Below are 26,243 nucleotides of genomic sequence, written 5' to 3' on the forward strand. Positions count from 1 at the left end.
ATGTCCGTATATGAATAGAAACGAAGATATCCTCTTTTTAAACGGCGGTAATTAGCAGAACATTTGAGTGGCTACTCCTTAATGATTCGTCTCCAGGGCCGTCTTCAGATGGAAACTTCCAAATCTAAGAATTATCGAAGCCTCATTTTTAAATGATTTATAAGTTAAGAAGAATTAAATAAAAAGAGAATATAATGTTTATAGAGTTTAAGAAGGCTTGCGGAGAAATTTCAGTAAGCAATAAAACCAAGGACATGGATTAATCGATAAGATTCAGGATATGCTCTCCAACAGAAAAAAGACCTTCTCTGTTGGGAAGATAAAGCACAGTCAGTTTTTGCAATAGACTTTATGATAATAAAAAATGCTTTCGGTAATTTCTGTTAATCTCAAGGTAATGGTCTGGGTTTACAAGACATTTTCAGGGCTTAAGAAATCTTAGAGCAGAATCTTTCTTTGTGTGGTGTATTCTGCTCAACATATATTTCTAAGTCCTCAATACGCACATTATTATTTTAGCAATTTGTGATAGACAGCTAGAGTATCAATTATATTCTTCTAAGTTGACTGAGTAATTTGGTAACTCAATTTTCTGCGATCACAAAACTATTCATCGAGATGGCTAGAACTTTTATCAATGAAAGTTTGGTAAAGACAGAGAGAAAAAAGCCAAAACTGTGCTGACAACTGACGTCAAACAACGTTTGTCACCCTTTAATACCGACAATAAGATGTACAGGCACAATATTAATTTAGACCGGATGCCCACACTGCGTTGCATTTGCTATAGGGATGTAAAATTTGGTATATTTTCAGTAAGGAGATTTGTAACCGTCTCCTTGCTCAGAAAAGTGACTTTGGCATTTAATTTAAAAAATAACATTGGCGCCTATAGAAGGAATTTCTGTGGAATATTTTTTTCTCTTTCATTCAAATCCTCCAGGGCTGTACGCATGCGTGTTGTCTGAAAATGTCTTCAGAAGTACCGACTCCGTAAATTTTTAACATGACCTAAATACTATACACTTGGTGCGACACTTGGTAATTAGAATTTAACTCCAAAAAGTACTTGATAATGGATTTTTGAAAACAAAAAACAGTTCCCTGCTGAACGCCGGCTATATCAGGAATACCGAACTGGAAAGTGGAGACTCGTAGTTAAGCATTACCCTCACGCACGACTTCTTTTGAGTGGAACGTAAACGAGCAATATGTGGATAACCAGACAAAAAAATAAGGAAGTATTTGAGAGTATTGGGTAAATATAATGAAGGATCAAAGAGAAATGTTATATTTCACTAGTTAGGCCGCATTTAGAATATACTGCTAGTATATGAGATCCCCATTAAGTTGAATTAATTCATCAAATCAATCCAACGAATAACTAGATCGTGTGCAGCGTAGAGGAGCCGTGGTCGCAGAGAGCGGATATGATAAACTAAGTAGTGTGTCATAATTACTAGAGGAGCTAGTTTAGAAATCTTTCACGGAGCGAAAGTAATTACGGATTAAACGTCTTGCATAAATTGGAAGGATATCTGTTTAGCAAAGGAGTTGAAAACTTATTACTAGACATTTCAGGCATGCTATGGTGGAATGTCATCAGAAATTAAAAATTTGCGATTTCCCACAAAATAAAATTTAATACGACCGGTTTTAATGAGTCAACATCATCATCAGGATCACCTGATGATGATGTGGTTACATTGAAACCGGTCGTATTAAATTTAATTTTATGGTAAATTGCCAATTTTTAATTAATGTATTATTAACCCCATCGTACTACGGTAGGATAGATCGAGTAAATAAAATTAGAGAGAATAATTGTAGAACAGATAAATTAAAAAAAAATCATTTTTCTCAAGAACAATAAGGGATCAGAATCACGTGGTCCGATCAACCTGGGGGGAAAGTATGTTGTGCCATAAGTACGCCTGGTGTGACATCACCCCCTGCCACACATCTGAGGGGTGGTTTGCTGGGTATCATGTATGAATGGTTATAAATCAAAGCGTATTTTTGATGTATGCAGTATATCAGTGTCAATGTGTATCCATACTGCTAATTTTTCATACTTAGTCAGCTGATGATGCTACGTCGAAAGCAACCCATGGCCGTGGAGAATACAATTATTAATACGGATTGCAGTTTGATTGTTTCAACAAAATGAGTATTTGGAGAGGCCTGATATCAACGAGCTTATAATTTTAAGAACCTATTTCTTATAATAATTCAGTTGCAGATTTTATTAGGTTAAGATCAGGGTTAACTAAACTCTTTTTATTCTCATTTTATAAAAATAAATTCACGAAACTGCGCTGATTGTATTAACCTGGGGTTTCGGCAAAGCTAATATTACTTGGAAGCTTGAGATGATTTATCAAAAAATTGAGGAAACAAACTAGGTAGAAGGAAAGGCATAATACAAAGAGATAATTTTACGGTTGAATAGCATATTATTATGGCAGTAAATCTGAGTATGGCCGGTGAAGATAATGAAGACGGCATTGTATATTTTGGGTAAGTTTTTAAGAGAAGAGATAGATATTAGGAACTTTGGATGGAATTAAAGAGTGAATAATTTGAAATATGTTAAGTTAGCAGTGTTATCACAATAAAACTGTGTCGCCTACACAGTTTTATAATTTCTTCAGAAGTCTTGAAAAAGGTGTAGCAGTTATCGTGGATCGTCCTATGACAATCTGTACCAAATAGGTGAGAATTGGGCGCAAGTAATCAAAATGCATAATAATAAGAATAGTCGAGTGTATGAAACGTTTAACACTTTGATCTAACGAAACTGTTTTCTACTTTTTGTAAAAAATATCTCGCGCCCAACGAAGGTTTTATATTTTCATTGCGATAGTGAATATTCATCCTGCAGGAATAGCTGGGCTGGCTAAGTGGCTTTGCCTCGAGATAGCAGCGATCGTATAGTTGTTAGTACTCTGCGTAGTGGCCGCAACAGCCCAGGATCGAATACTGTCCATAGCAGTGTTCAACAATGAAAGAGCAAAAGGTTTTTTTTTCCGCTGGCCTCGGTGGCGACGAGGTAACAAACCCAGAGGTTGCGGGTTCGATTTCTGCCTAGGTGAGTTTTCCTCCACCTAGAGCATGGATGTTCTTGAATGTCTTCATTGTAATGTGTAGGGGTTAGGTGGAAGAAGAGAATTTGAAGTCTCAACCTCTCCCCAATAAAGTCGTTATATTAATATATATATATTAATATATATTAATATACATATACATATATATTGATATATATGTATGTATGTATATATATATATATATATATATATATATATATATATATATATATATATATATGCACATGTGGTGGTATTGACAGAATTTTTCTATGTGTAATTGGTCTTTAGAAACGTATTTTTCCGGTAAATTTGACCATGCAGGAGATTTGGACACATTAGAATATTTATCAGAATAGCAAATGCTAAATTCATATTTAACAGATAGATAGATAGTGGTCTTATAATGAAATGATATCCATATTAAAATTTTTACTTTATTAGTATTTTCAATGTTGATAGAGTCATACGCAATAAAAATGTTTCATGCATTTCAAAATTGAGTGATTTAAACTATAAATTAATCCCGAAAATCTCATGAACATCATCTCGTGTTCATCGGACAAAGTCTAAGAATGATTTTATAAATGCGACCAATCAGTGCGTCAAAAATATATTGTGAGCGAATGACACTGCTGATATTCATGACGACTAATTATAAAAACCTTTATTTCTTTTATTTTTACTTCTATTGCTACTAAGTGTTTCCGATTTCTGTTGTCTTCCTCTAATTTTCGTGTTTTCTCTCATTAAACCAAAATTAAAACAAACGCAGGACGCTGAGTGATCCCATCTCCAACGACACCTTCCGTTCCATGTACATCCCGACACACACGAGGGCCAGTCCGTATTTCATCGGAATGGCCGCCGGCTACGCCAAATACCTGATTCAGTCGAAGCAGATGAAAATCCCGAAGGTTGGTACCGATATACTTTACGTTAATCACGTTGGTAACACCGTCTCACCTCTCATAAAGTAGGTCCAATCACCCCACCCCAATATTACTTTTTATTAATAATCCCCTTCTCTTTTAGTCTTTTTACCTTCCACCTTCTCTCCATCCACGCTTTGATCCCTTAGCATTTCCTCATATTTGCATTGGATACAGTTTTTTTTTGGAAACTGTAACTGTAGACTCCAGGAAAATATCGCTCTCAATATTAATTCTCTCTTTCCCAGGCTTTAAACTTCATATTATCGCTCATTAAAATTGTACCACACAGACAAACGTATACTGCAGGGTTTATTGCTTACTTTGTAGATGGAATTCGTAATTGTTATTAAATACTTGGTTGGTTTTTCAAAAATTGTTTTTTTTTGCATTCTCGGAAGCGTTAATGTTATTCTCAATGGACAAGTTAATGTACCTTGAGTATGACGCTGAAGCTATGAATCCACGGTCGACGGTTACAAAAATACGCGTGGAAGAGTGATAACGGAGTGAATAATTCAAGTGTTAAAGGGATCCAAAACATTCGCAGTACGGAGACCATGAAATGCTGTTAGCAGTTTCAACTGCCTCAGAGTATCATATAACGCTTGAATTAACTTTTTTTCTATTACTCCGAAATAAAGTGTTTTCTCCACTCTCTTTCTCCCCTACCCAATGCCTCTATCCCCACCACGAGTCCTTATTTCGTAGGGTTTTACCGGGGAGGGTGGGTCATGAGGGAAGTTCCGCCGGCGGGGAGGGAAGTCGGACTCAGTAGAAGAGGCTCGGGGGTTTCGGGGAAAGGGGAAGGGGTCCTTGATATACGCCCCGCGGGGTTAGGCGACACGGGAGTGAAGTCTCGGTAAATTCCTGGAGGCCTTCACGTGTCTCCCCCGGAAAATAAAAAAAAAGACTTCAACTTCCGCCCCCTCCTCCTCAAACCTTGCATTCCCCACCCGTTCTCCGCCACACGTCACTCCCGCTACGTCGACGTGGTCCGGAAAAAAGGGCGCGATGGATGAACATTGCTATCTTAAATCCCACTTCCCGCGCTCGTAACACTCTTTTCCTTCCTCCTCCTCCCTCCCCGTCGGTGGGGGGGGACGAGGGAACCTTTTTTGCCTACCTTCCTCCCTATCAACCGCCCTCCCCTTCACTCTGTTCTCTACCCACTTGTTTTCATTGCTATCGTTCTCTTTTTTAATTTGCTGCTCCTGCTGTTTTTTGTTTCCTGCCTCTCACAACATGTGGCCTACGAATTATGTGCTTCGCCGCGTGCACAGACTCGCGCTCAAAAGTTTACATCTAGGCCATGACATAATATGTAAATATATGTGTATATACTAGTATTTTTTTGTATATATATGTATATGTATATGTATATATATATATATATATATATATATATATATATATATATATATATATATAAATTTATATATACGTGTGTTTATGAATTTGTATATATCATCCCGAAGTTTGATTTCTGAGGGTAGAGCTCACCCAAGCTGTTCGAATTTAATCGACGCATGGACTTACAATTGCATTTGATATAAATTTCCTTTTGTTGTTTTATTTTCTTTCCGTGAAAATAGGAAGAAATAATTCGTAAATTATGATGCTTCTCGATTATGGAGGACACCATACGTATTAATCCATATTAAAAGTTATTTTATAATTAAAGCATAAATAACTAATAGGAAAATAATATTGATGGCATTCACAGTGAACATTATTCATTAGAAGATGTTGCTATGGCAACCAGAATCACAATTTCTATACATCCTCCAGCGCATTTCATTTCATAAAAATTTGACAATGATACGTAAATAACGGGTTATATTATGAGTAAAGATGGATTGCCTCTGAACTTGGGAGTGGCACTTTCGAAAAACACCTTGCTGATGAGAAATAATTTGTTTAAAGGAGAGCATATACAAAACATCTTATTAGTATGAAATGTATCTATACATACATACAAGCATACATATATATATATATATATATATATATATATATATATATATATATATATGTATATATATATGTTTATATATATACATATCGCACACACACATATATACATACATTACACACACACGCATTCATTTACGTGTGTGCGTGCGCTTGGTGAAGTCACATGAATGAATGAAGCTACATGAGAGATGGTGGCTTTAACTCCATTTCCGGGGAACTCGCCCTTACATTTCTCTTCTCCCCATTTTCTCGCTGTTTTTGCTGTCCGCTCTTTATTGCCAGTGTTCCCAGCGTAATATGTCTGTTCTTTTCCCGAACCACAGTCGGCATTTTTTTATCCTGCAGCACTTTCTAATTATAATCATGACATAGTTCTGAATTCACATAATGAGTTGTGTATGCTAGTTTTGGATTCCAAATGTTTGTCATTTTGTAGGGTTTTTGGGTTTCAGTTGCTTCATTCCTCGATTCTAAATGATTAAACATTAAAATATTTAAATAACTATAAAATCGCGTCTTGAAGGTGCCTTCCATCTCGCAGGTTTTTGATTAACTACCCCTTCATCCAATGAAATATTAGTGCTGTATTATTTATAGTTTTGTGATGTGTGCGGGATGGAATGTATTTATGTTTAGTATAGCAGTACTTCGGCTGCGAACCACTTTTTTGAATGGTTTTATTTTTGGAGAAACAGTTGGGGATTTTTTTATTAGGTAATCTACCGGTTAAGGTAGGTTTTTGTATGGACATAATTACTAACAAAATAATTTGTGACCCCTAGCAAAACACAAAATCCTACTCTACATCAGGTCCCTCTTCAGCTCTGAGTACTTTCTTCCTCTCTTCATCCCGTCCAACATCCCTATCCTGTTCCTTCCATTTCCTCGTTTGCCTAACATTCTCCCCTCAATTACAGTCTTCAACCTTCCGCTGCCGGTCAATACCCCCTTCATCCATTTTTCAAGCCTCCTTAGAATATCTCCCAATAAACCCCTCTCCTCGCTCACCATACCTAGTACTTCCTCATTTGGTTTTCTTTGGGTCCATTTCACCTTCTCCATTCTTCTACACACCCACATTTCAGAGACCACGTTTCCGTGCCGTACATGACTATGCTCCATATAATAAGTTTTAAGGAACCTTTTCTTGACATCCTTACTCAACGTCCCTTTCATCATCTGCCTCCTCCTTGTGAAAGCCTCTTTGCCTAGCGCAATTCTTCTCCTTACGTCCTCACTACTTTGACCGTGTTGGTCCAAAACACTTCCGAGATACGTAAACTCAGTTGGAGATATGAGAATAAAATTTAATTTTCCTGAGCCACGCCTATTGAGTACATTTGCAAATACCCAGACCCACAGTATGATCTAACCAAATGATGCCAACAGCAGCCATCACTGAATAGTCTAACACTAAATATAAATAGCGAAGACAAATTTATGGGACCAGGATAGAATCTTGTCCCAGAAGTGGTTAGTCCAATTTTAAAAACCTTATTTGAGAGCAATATAATTGGTCTGAAGTCATTTCACGAAATTACATACGAGGAGAAAAATTTATATAACTGCACACTATATTGAATAGGATTTATTGCCTTCATATCTATTTATATGCTAAGTTGAAGGCTATATATTCGCGATTGTTTTCTTGAAGAATAGTATTAAGTAAATTGGCGGTGGGATAATAATCGCAAAGAATACCACAGTTGAATTAAGTTTTAAGGAAGTTGTCAAGAATATTATTATGCATTATTTTAATTCAAAACGCGATAAGGACTCAAGCAAAAGAGTCATAACGATGTTAACCTAAATGGTCTTCATTTTCTGAGATATTGTGATTCTCTCACTATAACCTGCCAGTGCATAGGAGTCGGCGTAGTATTTAATAGGCAAAATATGATCCGATTTTTCGAAGATAGCAAGATGAGATATATTGTCTAATTAAAATCAATAGCGTCTCTTCGGCACGAAGAAGCGGAATCCCAGCCGAGAGGTCCTTTGCGGCACAGTGTGCGACCTATATGTATACCCTACCAAAGATGGAGTATCAGGGCGAAGGGTCAAATTCAGGCGGACGTAAACTTCACAACTATTTCGGAACCTTGGTTACAAACATAAGAGCAGCTGTGTCATGGTCATGAACTCGGAAGTGTCTTTAGCGTAAAGAAAAATTTTGCCACTATTCTTGGTATCTTCCCGCGCGGAATTTCAACAGGGTTCGCAGATTCCAAAAGTTCAGCATATTTTCCCCATTTACGAAAAGGTCTCTTTACTACTACTCATACTTTCTATCTCCTTTATTTAAGATAGCTCTGATTAATCACCCCATCTGTTTAAACGACGCGTAAGTTTAAACTCTAAAGCGGGCGGTGCATTCCACCAAATGATTCCGAACGTTCTCCAACCCTGTTCAAAAGTTCTTACTCATCAATCCTCTTTGCCAAATTCTTTGCTGTCCGTTATTTCTCAATAAATTATATAAATTAAGCATTTACAACACCGTAGAATTCCACATGGCTACCCTATTTTACGCTCGAGAAATAAAGAATCGAATCATTAAATTTTCTTACACTAAAATTTTCGGAAATTAGCGTATTAAATATCATGCAAGAAGATTCCAGAAGTTTATAGAATAGTGAGAAAATTATTAATTGTATTTTTTAATAAATTAATTAGGACATTTTTAGTGTTTGAATGCTTCCGGAAACGTCTGCATTGGGAACTAAATGAGTATTTATCATTCTATAAATATTTTTCCTACTTAAAGACATCATTCTTTGAATATTATCATTATAATTTCAAATTTTCTCTTCAAATTTCTTGTCAATTTATTTGTTTCTGTTCCATCTTATATTAATTTTGCACGCATTCCATATCCTCACGTAAGCAATTCCATATCCTCGCGCAGGCATGCTGCGTTCAAGTTCTAAAGTTACTCAATATTTTCCCCGGGACTGAGCGTAGATGGAAAAATTATGTTTGAGCATAAAACATGCATATGATTTCTATGAATTAAAGTCATTGATAACTATACTGTAAAGTTCGCAAGTTTCGCTTAGCTCCCACTAGAATGGAATGTGTTTTCAATATTTAAAATGACGTCCTCGTGCACGAGAACAACGTGTAATCATCTGTTTTCTCCAATCACGGGTTTAAAAACGATCGTAATACACCGTCAATTCAGTTGAATGTGCGGTGGTGATATTAAGAATAAGAAAAATGCACGTTTGTGGGTGGGAAAGCGCAAAGAAGGCCGACAATTGTGTAAAAACAAACTCAAAAAGCCTCGACCAAAGGCCATCAGCTATTTTCCAGTGTGCTAAAAGAACCCCTTCAGAACCGTTCTCGGTGCCCACGGAACCAAAACCTCAATATTTTGAAAAATGTGCAAGTGAACTTATTGAAAGGTTAGGTTGGAAAGAAATAAAAGTTTTAATTTTCTGGTAATAGCAATTTTCAGAAAAATGGACCTTAATATTTAAACGAAAAAAAATGTAGGTCACACGACTAACACATTTCGAAATGATGAAGAATACAATAACATTGATGGATTACTGGGCACAATTGATTTGTGATGGTAGCATAGACGGGAGTTTACCATTTTATGATAGGTTTTGACAATTCCTTGAGAACCATTCATAAAATTGCGAAGCAATTAACTCCTTTTAATTCGTAATATTTATTTCCCCAATTCTTTACACATTTTCACTTCCTTTAATGGTTTTTAAATGCATATCATTCCCATTTATTTTTCCTGTTTGCCTTAAATTATCTCTTAGATAAGGGTTATAAAAAGTCCTTGAGCTTCTTAATATCTCCGCCGTCTGTTGATGCTGCATAGCTAGAATTTCCCTAATTTATTCCTCTCTTCCGCTAATTAACCTTTTTACGGTTATTTTCGTACTTCTCCCATCCCTGATCATCCTTTTTCCTTATATACCAGGTTTATGACCAATGTCGTGCGAAGTCGAGAAAACAAACGTTGTACGACTTCACTGATATTTATTAACATCATTAAATTCCTCCATTAACAGTTCTATCCTCCTTGCAATTTGATACTGCAGTTATTATACAAATCTCATCATGGTACAATTTTCTTTTAAAATATTGCCCCTCACAGCCAGACAGCCACTCTATCAGTCGGCCACCTGCTATTGCTTCTATCCTATTTTAAAATATTAAAACTATCCTTCAAATATATATGAAATGTCATTACTTTTGTTTCCTCTCGCAATATTTTATTAATATCTGCCTCTTACCATGTGATACCATCTTTAAATGTACTCAATATTTAGAATAAAAGTAGCTTTTGAATATTAGTCGCTGTTGAGCGGCTACAAGCCAGCTCCACCTCTAATGGCGAAGAGGAAAATGATAGGACGTGATCTCTTTCTGATGAATGATAACATCTGAGCGTTTATTGCTACAATAATATTTTTTCAGAGCGAAACTGGCGTCAGTTGTACGTATCTTCCCTATTGCGCACGTCCATGACTTGACTTGATTTTGCGCTTCAAACACGGGACGACCTAATGTTTCTCTCCAGTCGATGCCTTTTTGAGCAATGTGTGTACGTGATTGAAATTGCGAGTAAAAGTGCTGTACGTACAACAGAGGAATATTCGCATTCGAGACTACGCTCGCGGCCATATCTAGCTATTTCCTTTTGCTTCGCCCTGGTGATTTAGGCAACGCAAGAAAAATCAGTTCACGTAACTTTTCGAGTTAATATTTGTTTGGCGGGATAAAGTTGGCAACAGTCGCAAATTTTTAAAAGTGTCTTTTTACTAGAGCATTATTATATGAACAAAAACATTAAAAAGGTAAACATATAGGATTACTGTTATCTAAGGTATTCCATAATTTAAGATAAACATAGTATAGCTGCTCTTTATGAAAATTTATTTTTAAAGAAATTCTGATGAAGTCACTTTTGCGCTAGGTGATCGAGTACTTATATGACTTAATCAATCTAAATTTCATGTCAAAAGTGGATAACTACAATATTTAGCACATGAACAGAAACAAAAAGATACTTTGTAAGTTCCTAAATAATCGAAATCTTCAAGGCTGTCAGACAAAACCAGTAGTTTGGATAAAAAAAAATGTTCAACTTAAAAACTTCGCGTACTCTGTCTGCGCCATCAAGTTCCATAAATTTGAGCCAAATAGCATTGAACTTTGAGAGTTAGTTTTTAAATATATTTATTTAATTATTATTAATTGCCTTTTGAAGTGAAAAGAAAGTTAATAAAATATTTAATCATTCTCTAATCAACTGATATTCGGACTATAAATTAACCCAGCAGTGGAAATACCAAATTAATGGTTCGCAATTTTTTAATCGCCATTTCCACTAAAATCGAAGCAATGGTATTATCACTGACGTTTTTTTAACATTCTTATACCACGCTGCTTCGTTCGGTGTTGGACATTAGTTAACTTCTCTCCCCGGAGAATTTCCAGAGCCCTACTGTCGGAAAACTAATATTTCCTATCACGGCCCACATTCGGGACTGATACTTCAAAATAACATCCAAGTAAACGTGAAGGAGATTTCGAAAAAAGCATTGCGAAAAGAAATATTATATAAAATCGTTCGGATGGAAACTTTCGACAGAGAGAGGGAGAGCGAGAGAGGAGAGGGAGAGGAGCGGGACCAAGTTACGGCGTGAATGGAGGGTGAAGGGAGAGACGTAACCGCAAAGGATGAGAGATTGAGATACGATTCAGGGGAGAGGGAGCGTGGATACAAACGTTGAGAGCGAATGCTGCTGGGATAGGATCAATTTTAAAAAAAGGTGGAGAAAGAAAGAGAACGGCAGGAATATGAAAATCGGATATGGGGATACGTGTGACGGGAGGGTTGACGTGATAGTGAGGGAACAGGGGTGGCGTGTGTAATGGTGTACGTAGCACATCATGCTTATATATACATAAGTGTATATACTATATATATATATATATACATATAATTATATATAAATTTACATACATATACATTCCCAAAAACATCTCTCTCTCTCCTCTTACGGATATCTCGTATAGGGAAACTGGATAGAAACACATAGAAACGGCGAACATAAGGCTTCATAAATCCTTCCGGGTTTCAGTAATAATTGCATCTTCTTAGGTAGCTAAATGGTCCGAGCCTGGCAAGTTGAGGTCCGACTTTTGAGTCCCGATGAGAAAATACTTTCTGCCTGGTATTCGCATGTGTGTGTATTTGGTCAATACGGCTCACATCCTTCTTTTGGCTATTTTTTTCTAAAAAAGGCACTGTTTCTACTCTTCATGACATTGCATGGTTGCTTTCACTACTTTTCTTTTCGAATGTGTGATCATCCATTCCTCTGGCTGTTGGTAAGATAGCTCCCGAGTGCCAAGTCTGGGCTAAAGAACGGGCGAACTTGGTTGCATAGAGCCATGCGGATATCAGTTGCAATTGTCTTCCTTGGTGGCCTCAGATCTATCACTCTTCCACCTTTAGCCATTAACTTTGTGCCCGTCCTTTATATGGTAAAGTCTTAAAGGATGTTGTTCTCCTTGGCCAGAGTTTTAACTGCAGTCCTTTCGATGTGTAAACCCGTCGTTGTCCTCAGGGTTTTGAAACCGGGTCATCATTGGTAGGATTCATTGATTCCCCAGAGTTAAAAGTTTATGACAGGGTTCGCGATTGGAATGTCGGCAGCTAAAACTCTGACCCAGCGAGAAACTTGTTAAGACTATACCGCAATTGTTCGCTAAAATATGCAAAATCGTACTCAATATGTATTTTTATTCCAAATAGTTATAACCAATATCTGAATGACCAAGTTTGCCATCCCTTCCACACCAAACGGTTTATCCCCATTTCACTTTCCATTAGAGGGCATCGAATTTGCAACAATATCCCTCTTTAAACGGGTACCTTGATAACATACAATTCGAGCGTATTAATCATGGATATCAGGAAAAATTACTAAAAAAGAAAATTCCTCCTCCTCTCACTATCTACACCCCAAACGTACGACACTCGACATGATCAACCTATGCATCACAAACTTCCCCGTAAAAATTAAGTAAAACCTTATGCGTAAATATTTATATACCATTGAAGTAGTGATTATACCTTCTCCTTATTTAAACTAAAATAATACCTTAAAAATGACCATCCCGTAGTTAGATCCTCTTGTCATCTTCCTCCATCGGCCATCGCACTGCGACCATCCTCGCTGCAAGAAATGCCGTTTCATTCGTTCCGCTCTCTCTCTCTCTTTCCCGAAGCCTTCACATCACCTGTTCAATCCGCTCCCACGCCAAGTGTCTGTCCATAAATGTCATTTACATTCTCATTTGCAACACTTGGGTATCCTTCTAAATCGGAGAATGTACAATTTCATTCTCACTTCGCATAAATAATCACCGGTTTTCAAGCAAATCTGCATCCAGTTCACCTATATATTCCTGCACTTTCCGGGTTGCATGACCTACATTCCCTCCTTCCGATCTAGAATCCCTCTCCGATCCCGCTACCATCATGGAAGTAAAGACTCATGAGTCCATATACATTTGAGCCCTTCAGACTTACCGATCTTCACATGTCAATAAAACTCATTAAAATTTTTCCAATCCCCCTCCGCTCCTCTCCTACTCCCTCAACCCTATTTCTTCCTTTACCCTTTAGTTTTCTCCAGTTAACGAAAGCGGAGTCTCCGTCGAATCAGTGCCAAGACCTTGCTTGTTCCTTTCTGCGTGATGTTCTCGAGTTTGAGGGCAGTTTTCTCTCTTAAACCAGGGCTGAGTTTCTTTCCGCCCAGTGAGAAAGGTTCGGGCCACCCAAATTTGCGAGAGTTTCTTTAGTTTGTTTTTCTAAGTTTTCTGTATATGTCATCGCCATGCTTCTGACTGATCTTATATATATTTTTTCTATTTATATATATACACACACATATATATATACACACACACACATACATATATATATATATATATATATATATATATATATATATATATATATCGTATATGTATCTAATATATAGATATATCAAAGAAAACATTTGTAATAATGAGGAAAAGAAATGTGTTGGTAGGAAAAGCGGGAGACAGAAGTGAGGTATGAGAGTAATGCTTGGGGAATAGGAATGACCGCGGGGAGAAAAAGAATAAATATTATAAATACATGGCTTAAACAGCACAGTAGACGAATATACCAGGAAAATACCAGGAGTTACTGGAAGAGATCAATTTGATCAAATTATTATTAGGCATAGATGTATAAATGATGTGATTGTTTCTCAGGAGTGGACGCGAATCCAGTTTACAAGGTTTTCCTCTAGGTGTGTAATGTTAAAAATAAGAAAATGAGAAAGGGAAGGAGTATGTGTATGAAAATGAAATGTAGAACAAGTAGCTGATGTAAAAGGAATGAATACCAACAGGTCTTGATAAAACGTTGAGATTGGAGACCTGTAAGTTGAATAAAGGTGGGAATACCCCAAACAAGGAGTAAACAAAGCAGCAAAGAAAACGGTAGGAACCGTTAGCAGATTAATTCTTACAATTATATGTTATTATTCAAGAAGATTTGATCAGAAAGATAAATGGAAGAAGGAAATAGAAAAATGTGGAGACAGAATTGGGCAGAAGAAAGTACAAAGACCTAAAGAATAATTTCAGGGCAAAATCGAGTCGGGTAGAGGGATCATGTTGGAAGTACTGTGAGAATATGGAGATTATTACAGAGACAAGGAGAAACGGACGCACTGTATGGAAAGGTGAAGCACTTGTCTGGATGTAAGAAAGTAAATTTCGTTTACACTAATATTGATTCAAAGGGTAACATATTAATCGACGAAGAAGATTCTTTCAAGATGGCAATAATAGGTAGAAAGACTACATTATAAAGGTTTGTGGTAATGAATGACACTCTCATAAGTTTATTTGTTCATGGTAAAACTCGAGCAGGGGTTACTCACTATTCATCAGTGGCTACCGTATTTGTGATTCGAAAGAAACATTAGGTAGATATTTAAAAAAATACAATCTTTTTTCTCTATTCAGTGTTAATTCTCTTGCCTCCAGATATTTTGCTCTGCTTTATTTCCTTCTTAATGCGTCCTATTTACTCTCATATCGGTCTTCTGCGACTCATTTAACCTTCATTTTTCCCTTCCATTGTGTTTCCAACTAATCCATTCTGATCACAAAGAGTATACACGCCATATAATTCTTCTTTACCATAGATTTATTTTTATGATCTTTTCCTCTTCTGATCTTTTATGTACGTCCTCGTTCCTCATCTTTTCTATTTGTTTAATCAACAACATTCTTCTCCAAAACTATGTTTCAAAAGCTTTTATTGTCCTCTGGCTAATTTTACAATGTTTCTTGCCACTGAAACGTAGTGTGCTATTCTCTATACGAACGTTTTGACGAACTGCTTCCACGTGGACGCAGGTCAGTTGGTTATGTTGGCTCATGCGTTAATAATTTTAACGGTGCATAAGGCCAGGTCGTGGAAATTTTGTTTGAAACCCTTTTGTTCCTATACCTTCTCATCCCTCCACTCAACCGCGGAGCCCCCCTTCGACCCACAACTTCCAGCGCACTCCGTGGTAAACCTCTTCTTGCCTTGTCTACGGCTAACTGCCAACAATTTGCTATGTAAGTTGTTTTCGTTTTTTGCAGGTTTTCCTATCTCCTCCTTTATCATCAAGCATCAAGTCATATCATTTACATACAGACATATATATATATATATATATATATATATTTGTTTGGTAGTTGTGTCCATCGAAAAACCTACCTTGACCGGTAGATTACCTAAAAAAAAAAAAAAATATATATATATATATATATATATATATATATATATATATACATACACACACAAATAATCATGTATATACATTATCATCATATATATATATTTTTTTTTGTGTGTTTTGTTTGATGGTATAGGGAAACACTAAAAAAATGAAACACAATTTATTTAGCAAATTGATATACAAACATACATAATATTTTTATTACAAATTGATAGTCAGGTTTTATAATATGAAGCATCCAAAATCGCATTGATATACTTCCGTATACAAGTACATTACTTGTAAATTCATGAAAATAGCACGACGAAGACATCATACCCTCAAGGTATTCCTAGGAATCACCGGAAAGTTATAGAACCTACATAAACGAGTAATAAGTTTTAAGGGGAGACAGATGTCTATGCACTCATTACAGAAAATGATTGTATCAACCAGTAATCGAATCAGGGATTTTCTGTTTGACGGAAAGATATTCAATCTGCGTCATGGAATACTTTGCAATGCATGCGCATAGTTCGCACGCGTATTTATTTGTGGACATGTAGTAAAGGAAGGTGGAGTGGCGAAAGTATTTGAGGAAAATCTGAACCGGGTAACGTTCACATTCGGAAAATATGCCAATGTAGTTCTACGTGCATTCTAAGTGTACATATTTTAATTCGAAATCGACAAACGTTAATATTTTTTTAGTACAGGTAACGCCTCTCAAATTTTAGACCTATTTGAATTCATTATCAAACCAGGAGAGATAAAGCATACACAAGAATATGCAACATCCGTTATTTAAATGTTTTGTCACAGGTTTAATAAATTAATCGATATTTTGACTCGATATTAAATCGAATCAGTTTGAAGAATTTAATTTCAAAATTTCCACAATTTAGCTGTGGTCTCTTGTTGATGCGTTGATCGTTGCCACTGAATATGCACAGCTTCATTTTTGATCCCATTAGTAGCGTCTGTTATCCTGCGCACTAATCTGTGTCGTACTCGTATTTCCGGCTTGTGAAAGCCGAACTGAATTAATAAGAACGCAGGCTCATGGGTTTAAGACCTGGAGAATCCGCGATCGAATGTCGTGTTCGAGTTGGTAAAGGTGGATTTCAATGTGAAGAGGATAAATAGTGGACATGGAATATTTTGCTTGCAATGTAGGCACAACACTTTTGAAGAAGGTTGGTTTTGCGAGGGTGCAACCTATACGCTTGATACATTTTCATGAGATCGACACTTTGCAATAGAGATAAATATGGAAAATGCAGATTATTATTTAGTTTTGAAATGCCTCTTACGTAATGTACACGCGCAAATGGTGAAATGGTGTCTACTTTTTTATGGCATTCAAGTACTATTGGTCACATGTAATTTCCATCTTCGATTATTTCCAATTACTTATTTTCACACTGGTTATAGATAACCAGCTGGTAATACAATACCAATGTATTTAAGTTGGAATTATCCTCAGTTTTGTAATTATACTGCTCATATTAAACAATGCTACGTAAATATTGCTAAAGAAAGAAATACATCCTCAATTCGGGCAATTATTTCAAGGAAAAAAATGATGCTGTAATCATGTGCGGAAAATTACAGCAAATGAACATGTGTACTCCAAATGCCATGAATTTTAAGTTAACTTCTCATTGTGATCAAATTGATTCCACGAATAATAAATTCAACGATTATTTCAGCCGGCAACATGCTAACCAAATAAATGCGATTCGTGTTCATGCCTTAGACCACATATATGACAAGTGAATATCAATAAACAATTATGTAGTTATGGAAATTTATAGGTGTTCCGTAGCCCATTATTTTTTATTAAATTCACTTTCGTGAACGGACAATATTGTTGGAAAAACAAAAGGGAGCGAAATAAATTGATGCAAAGAAACGCGTTTGTTCGGCAAAGCCTTTAGAAAGCCATTTAATGAAAATGCAATCGCCAGTGAAAATAATTCACCGGGACAGGGAGCTTAGCCTTCGACCTTTCACTTTCTAGTGGAATAAATAGACTATTACTCTTTTGGGAGGAAGGACTATCGATAATGATGGCATTGAAAATAAAATGTAGCAGCAAGAAAGGTGAATGAAGGTTATTAAACCCGAAGATTTTAATCACTAGGGCCACTAAATACTTTACGAAGCCCGTTCAAAGCAGTAAGGAAGTACCGATCACTCATCCTGACCATCGTAGAACAGAACATGAGGACCTTATTGTCTCATGAACGACAAAAGAAATGAGGGCACGCATTTGGTAGCCATTTCGCTTCCCTAATTTAAGCACTCAAAGAAATTTGGTTGAAATCGTCAGCAGAAGACTACTCTAATGAGGGTTGCATCAAATTTGGGCCGAATGGCCTAATTTAAGAGGAAGAGTATTAAAAAAAATTCTATTAAGCTTATTAAAAAAATAATTAATTTACCCAATATACTGAAGAATAATGAAAATACTGCAAGCTTTATGGCTGAAAAGAGATGGAGGTGTATCGATGAAGCTCAAGCCATGTTCATCTCGAACATGACTAAACCTCAAAGGGATGAGATGTCCGTGCCTTGGAATAAATTAATCAAAGCCACCGTGGATCCATCATTTGATATCATTATTAAGAACCTCCACTATGTGGAGCCTGAATAAATTGAATTCAATCGATTCTTTATAAATGCACCTCGTGCCTGAGAATTAAGAGACAGTTGCCTCTTTCATTTGTATATTCATTCGAATTTCTATTTACATGTGTGACTTGCACGTACAATATTTTTATGTTTGCATAAAGACATAAAATTTGTCATATTTTTTAACAAATGTATCTCCTTTTGCCAAATAGTTCCATCACCTTTGTTTTACATTAACATCATAAGATCTGAGAACCATAGGTAGTGGAGGTATAGTGTGTAAGGAAAGATTGTATACGGTGGAGGAAAAAGAAGAGAGAATCGGAATAGAGATATGTGAAAGGGGAATGGGAGTGTGGGAGACAGATCCTGGCGGTGTGACTCCTGTAAATGCTAAGTCTTAGCAGGTGACGTTGTTTTGTGTACATATACACACTTGTATCTCAAGAGGCCGGTAGAAAACGTTTGATTCTTCTAGTCAGCGTTGTATTTTGCTTTTTCTGCATAGTAATACAATCCCAAATCCACCGAGAAGACAAATATATGACACATACACATTACTTCACAAGCAGCTGCAAGGACGTGTGTTGGGGTTTGTTAGAACTTCAGCCTCTTATTCTTAAATGTTTGTTAAAAAATTAATTATAAATGTTTATTTCAATAGACATATGCACGCGTACATTCAAACAAATTAATGCCTATTTACATCATGTGGTAAAGGCTGTGTTTGAGCGAAGCTTCAAATTTTTCTTTACGACTTTAGATGATAGAAATGTTTGCTTTTTCTTTGATTGAGTATTGTGCTTGGATGAAGATGACAGGGAGAGGATAATCTAGGCTCGGTCAAACGAATACTAGTCTCATAGTAGAGATGGACCACCTACTAAAAGATATCGGAGTACAAATACGTATGAAACCCTAAAATATTGGGGCAAAATTTAAATGTATAATGTTTGGAAATGCAAAATATTCTTGTATCTAAGAGAGTATTTATGAAAAATAGCAAAATTGATTGCAATTAAAAATTCTGGGTTTATCAAAGATTAGGCTCATCTCTGAAAAAAAACGTTAGGTGTAATCCAACTCCAAGGTAATTTACTGCGGTAATTGAAGCTGAGCGCGTCAAAATATAATGTTAGCTACATAATTAGCCCTTTTATTTTTATTTGCATTATAATATACAAGCTACGCCTTGATGTTCTTGGTGCACCGATTTGTTTAGGAAAAATGAGCACATATTGGGTCACTGAAATACAAATTAGCATATTAGTATCCCTGTATTAAGCCATACTCCTTAACCTGACTCTAGTCAAGTTAAGATTAAATAGTTGGTGACCATAATATTGCGAGAAGTATATTGATATCGTTTTAATCGAAAATTGCAGCGGCAGGTATTTTCAGACGGCTATGCGAATACGTAGATAGGCATGATAGTGCTGGCAATTTAGAGGAGAAAGAGAATTATTGTGTACTGGCGTAGATTTGATGGTGGAATAAACAGAGAAATATCATGAACATAATTAAGTAAAAGAGATAAGATGAGAAAGATAGTCCTAGGTTAAATTTTCCTAAACGCCAAGGTAGGATACCATACGCAAATCTCCGGTCATAAAAAACAACAATTTATTTTTAGCGTTTACCATTCAAAAGAAAATTTTGCGTCATGTGGGCATCAATATCTCAGAAAACTTACTAATAGGTAAGTAAAATGTATATCCCTATAACAGGGGTAATAAATCTAGTCTTTTAATCACATGAATCGCCATATTCTTGACCCGAAAATGAGGATGCGTCTCACTCTTAAGATAACGAAATAAAATCGATGCGGTTCGATAATGTCGCACTTGACTACCATGAATGTATAGAACTTGCAGAGTTGCTAAGTTGACTTAAATGATGGTCGTCTGTGACTCACGTAATTCCCCAAAAAAGGTATATTAAATTAGCGTATCGACACATCTACACATAAAAAAAATCAGATCTTGTTCCAATTTGAAAAATAGACCCAATTCTCGGCAATGTATTTATTTCCTGTCAGGTTCCAATTTACGTCAACTCCCACCCAAAGGACATTACCGTTACCGATGGTACGTTCGCGGACGTACAAAACAAACACGCAACAGAGAAGGGCAGACTGCGGAAAAGTCGTTTTGCCAGTGCAGCGAACTCATATATTTTCCGCGCTCCTCGAGATGAAAAGTAGATAGGGTGTCTGCGGAGGGTGGCAGAGGAAATGGGCACGAGGGGACGGATGTAAGGATGGAGAGGGAGAAAACGGGCGGGAGAGAGAGAGGGAGAGAACCGGTGACGAGAGGAGAAGCGAGACAAAATACATGATTCCGTCGGAATTGAGACTTTACTATCTCTTCCCTGTGTCCATCGAATGTGAAAAAACATGGCGACGCCCTCGTTGCCTTCGGTTGCGAGGAGGGAGAGAGTCACAAGGTTCACGGTCCCAATATAGAGGGATAAACTTACAAATTAATACATTCCTCACCGTTAAAGACTTCTTACCTTCATTTCCTTCATGGCTTTTATCGTAGCACTACTGTTCGAACACTTTTCGGCGTTTTGTGGGTTTATATTACAGCCTTCGATGTTACGTATATAAAGTAAATGGAGTGGGAAATTAGGAAGAGATATTTTAGCAGCTTCATGCATCTCTTTCCATAGTTAATTATCGGAGGATAAGCATGTTTTTATTTCCAGGGCGAACATTTGTTTTTTTTGCTCTGACACAAGTGGCTGAAAACAACAGAACAATATCCATAAATTCGTCACGAGTTTTTGTTCTTGTGGCATATCGGACTTACCACCATCTCTAGCCACCCCTCCAGTATTGCGCCTTGCCACCCCTCCAGTATTTTTATTTACTTTCATTTAAAAACTCTCTGGCTATCTCTTATTATTTATATATCTCTCTTATTAGTTATATCTCTCTCTCTTTGCAGTAGGAGGTAAGGCAGAATACTGCATCAAGCCCCCCTTCCCCACAACTTTCTGATGACATTGGAAATAGTCACTAAATTAGCATGAAATACTAGTAAGTGCGGTACAACGCCTGCATATATATATAATAATATGCAGCCGCCAGTTAGTTCTTAAAAGGAGAGCTGGAAGGAATTAAATGAAGACAATCGTTGGCCAGTATATGCCATTTCGTCTCGAAATATTAGTTATTGATATTTTCCGTTGGTGCTGTAAACATCGTGAAGACTTTTGGCGGATGGCTGATTAAACATTCCTATTTACGATAAAGTAGGATTTTTGCTCTGGAAAACATTGATTAATTCTTATCGTCATTTCACGCCTCTAAAACGGAAAAAGGTTCGAGCTATGTTCTACATCAACAGTTATTATATGAATAGGTATCACTCAATATGCGTTTCTAGGATAACAGATGGTTTTTTTAAATGATCACAAATATTCCATTTATTTCTAACAAATAATTTGCATCTTGAACAAGAATTGTTAAACTAAGATCATTTTTTGATTCAGACAAGGAGTACAATAAAACGCCATGGAATTCTCCAGATTTTCAGGGAAAGGTTTAACACTCGCCCGCATCGTCTGCCACTCTGAGAATCCTCTATCAGTGTAATCGGGTCGAAAACGACTTCTTGGCGACTATTGAACTACCACTTCCTTTCTTTTCCTTTACTTCCATCCCTGAAACTCGTTCTGGAGCAGTATTCAGGCATCAAATATTGCGTTATCAGCAACTTTTATATTCCTTTGGCCTTAGAATTGATGGAACAGAAGGAAGAAACTTACCTTGTAGAATTACAGGATAGGCAAGGAAGTTTTCTATACCGTCGTAATATAATTATATATTGTATGAATCGAGAATTTCTGGCCAGTTCTATCACGTCTCATTTATGAATGTGCCGAAGCACAATCGATCTAAAAATGCAAGGTCGAACTATGTTTAAAAATCCCGCCTGCCTTTCTTGTGCGCCATCTGGTGCTCTTTAGGTCGTAAAAAAGTAGAGACTGAATACCAAAGGAAAAATGATGAATGTCTTTATGAACTCCTGTCGCTCCTCGAAAAATTCCATGACAAATATTGCATTTATCCCTTGAGTGGCTAAGTGAACACATAAATACATGTACCACTGAATTTTAATTTGGCCTATGATAATACCATATTTCTTTAATGGTTGGCAGAATATGAGAGCAGAACACTATGCACCTTGCCAGAAGTTATAAAAGAAGAGTTTTGAGAGCTCCGAAGACGTAGTTTAAAATGAAAGACCAATCAAGTTAATTTTAAACCCATGAGAAAATAAGTTTTGTCGTTTTACATCTTATTTGACCACTTAACGTCAAAACTGAAAATTTCGAATATTTTTCGGTCTTGGAAATAGTATTAACTGTCAGTCATTCCTAAGTTTTTAGGGAATCGAACACCAACCCCTGATGTCGGCGATTGACGGTTCTTCGGATAACGTGAAAGGTTTGCAAAATCCATGACATCACGGTATTGGAGCCATTCCCTTTAGAGCACGAAAAATACTAGCGTCAAACTGATTATTTTCACGAGTGGGACAAACGCAGACCGAGTCCCCTTCCCTCCACCCTGATATGCATGTGGAACGCGAGGGAGGCGTCGAGAGGACGAAGGGGGAAAAAAAGCACCGCCACGGAGCGAACCCCTATGCGCCGACTGGCTGGGACTCGCAACTAGAAGGGAATGGAATTCGTTCGGCTGTAAAAGTCCCAATGGAGAGGATGAATTCATTTCCCCCCGTCCAAATCGCACGACTTCTCCTTCCTTAACGTCTCACGACCTCTCGTACGCAGAAATAGTCATCAGCGGGGGAGGAAACGATATGCAGATGACGTGAGGGAGGCCCGGGGAACGGTGCAATGATGGGAAAAGCATTGAGGCGAGGGTGAAGCGGGTGTGTGTGTGGGAGAGCGATTAAGCGACGGCTACGTGACCTGAAGCGGGCGAACCTGTAACCGGGGAAACTTCGGTGAAATTAGTTGAAAAATATGAGGAAGGGGTATGGAGCAAAAGAAAACCATAGGCACCGCATCACATTGGCTAACTTAAATCTTATTCAATAATTTATGAATGAACTACTTTTTAAATAGTATTTAAATGGTAAAGAGGCAATGTGGATATTAAATGCAAAAGAAAACTCGAGTAGTATGGATTTCGGTTCGGCTTAGATACGTTAAAAAGATGATTCGTTGCCACAACAGGACATAGAATTCAATTCAATCGACTAAAATTACGACATAATTACCTTCTATTGTCACCAAATCCCTCAAAATGTTTCTAATCTTAAGTACATGTACTTTACAAAATGATGCAATGGATGAAGCGAAATTATGCAGTGAATCAATGAGGTTGATTTACGAGGGTCATCCGGAAAGTAGTACCCGTTCGTGAAATAAAGACACAAAAGTAAATATTAACAAACATAAAAAAATTTATTTGAAAGAGGATACTTTAAACTACTTCTCAACATAATCTCCAAGCAAATTAAGGCATTTGTCATAACGTGTGACAAGTTTCTGTATTCCTGCTGCATAGTCCTTCGCCGCCAGCTCATTGAGATACGCGAGGGACCCATCTTGCACAAATTTTTGCATAATGCAGATGGTGTTTAACAATTTCATGAACAATTGTTCGAGAAACATTGGGAAAATGCTCACAGATGTCATCAATTGTGAAGCGCCGATCGTTCCTCACGAATTCGTCAACTGAGCTCACCAGTTGGTCTGTAATGACAGACGGTCTCTCCGAACGCTCATCGTCGTGTGTGTTCCCCCTCCCCATGTTAAAGTTGCGACACCACCGCCGAACAGACGACTCGTCCATTACATTGTCTCCATACACCTCCTTTAATTGGCGATGAATATCACATGGGCGAACGTTTCTTGCATTGAGGAATTTAATCACTGCCCTCACTTCACAACTGGCGGCGTTCTCAATTTTTTTAAACATTGTAAACAATCACAGAAACAACACAGGCAATGCTAGCGTCACGCAACTTGGCTCAGAGAAGGCAGACAAGCCACTGAAGCTATCTGACCTCGTCCAGCGGCTACTCGCGTCGTCAGCACTTCATGCGGCACGAACGGGTACTACTTTACGGATGACCCTCGTAATTTGCGATAAATGGTAAATCAGTATGATTTAGACGAGAATAAAGTTTTAAAGAGAGGTATTCACCTTGCTTAGAAATTCTAAGGGAGTCCGATTATTATCGCACAGTTATACCCCCTTGAATTTGTCCGTTCCGATAAGAAAGGGAAAGGCAAGACGAAAGAAATGCCGGTGGGAGTAGGAGGAGAGTTTCGGGATGGAGGAAGTCCGAGGGATATATGACTTCATTGGGGCGAGACAAAGGGCATGGCATTTAATCCACGGGAAACGGAGTAGAAAGGGAGAAGGAGTGGGTTAGAGTTTATTGTTCCCGGGCATGGACCCCCGTAAAAATTACAGCAATTACGTGCTTAAGACCAAGGTCGCAGTTCAACTAGGAAGAATGGACTCTGCGCCTTGCATGGTAGGAAATTCGGGAACTGGGTGAAAAAACTAAGCTACACCATGAGGTTTTTTGGTGGTAATACATTCAACTTTTTCACGCTAAGTTCTATATAGGTAGAATTGAGTAAAATTCACGACTAGAATAATTCGGAAGAAATAGCGAGGCGGACAGATATTTAGGAAAGTGATGTGAGTAGAGGAGTAATATGTAATCATTCGCTGATGCATTGGTATCTTTTCAGCTGTAAGTAAATTCAGACAAGGGAAAACAATATACGAGCCTCGTAACAATATCAAAGTGAAATAAGCTAATTCTTCAGTGGAAAAAATAAAAGACATTCAGTAGATATGAGTGGAAGAAAGATGATTCGAACAATTCCAGTCATCGTAATGCAAATAAATGATGATTACACTAACAGCAGGTGTTTATTTGTGGATGTAATATTGAATGGTTAAATATTTAACCCTATATACGAAAGGCAAGTCGTTGGTAGACGTATTTAGCTAACTTTAAAGATGACGGAAAAAATCGTGACTGGGACGCTTTTTCTAAAGAAGGTGCACCATATTTCTCATTCGGAAGAATTTTAGAAATATTGTACTCTGCTAATACTTCTCTTTAAAAAGATTTATAGTATACTCTGCTACATGGAGGTATCGAAATGCAGAATATTGTTTGCTTATGCTGAAGAGATGATTGTTTCATCAAAAGTATGCTACCGAAATCCGATTCCCGTTGAATGAGAGATTCATACATTATTAATGAGACTATTAATATTTAAAATGTTAACCACAAACCTTCGGCTATGACTAAAATTACAATATAATCCTTATTTAAAAACAAAAAGATGTTTCTTCCGTAAAGAAATTCCGATTTCATCAAAGGTTCAGCCTTACCTTGGCAATGCAAAAGTATTGACCTTATTTTTTTTAGAAACCAAGATAAGTAAAATTATGTGATGAAAAAGTGGATTTTGTGATAATAATTAGGCTGAGAAATAGGTGAGAGTGAGGATCAGCAATTGATGGGCACCCTCGACAAATTCAGTCTCACCCCTTTACAAACCATTACTACACTAGATTTGTTACTCTAAATTTGTTACCCCACTCAAAACGTTAATTTTTTTGGGTTATCCTGCAGAAAGGTACGAACATAACATTTCCACTGAGAATTGGATATAGGTATGTTATATTAGTATTCAAAAGCTGGCATGTACCTAGGTTACGATAGTTTTACGTCACTTCCAGTGATGGGATTGATCTGCTAGTAATCGTATGCCAACATAAAGAGTATTTTCACATATCCCCAATTATC

The 26,243-nt window shown here is 37.1% G+C and overlaps 1 protein-coding gene across 1 annotated transcript in view; it reads left to right on the forward strand.

Annotated features, from left to right (window-relative positions):
• LOC139697978 (nose resistant to fluoxetine protein 6-like) overlaps positions 1-26,243 on the forward strand; it is a 107,877-nt gene that overhangs the window by 57,735 nt on the left and 23,899 nt on the right. The window contains exon 9 of the mRNA XM_071596832.1: positions 3,862-4,003. Coding sequence (XP_071452933.1) covers positions 3,862-4,003 — 142 coding nt within the window. The remainder of the gene's footprint in view (positions 1-3,861; positions 4,004-26,243) is intronic.

Source organism: Hetaerina americana, unplaced genomic scaffold, assembly GCF_022747635.1.
Source record: "Hetaerina americana unplaced genomic scaffold, ioHetAmer1.1.p SCAF_8, whole genome shotgun sequence".
Classification (NCBI taxonomy): Eukaryota; Metazoa; Arthropoda; class Insecta; order Odonata; family Calopterygidae; genus Hetaerina; species Hetaerina americana.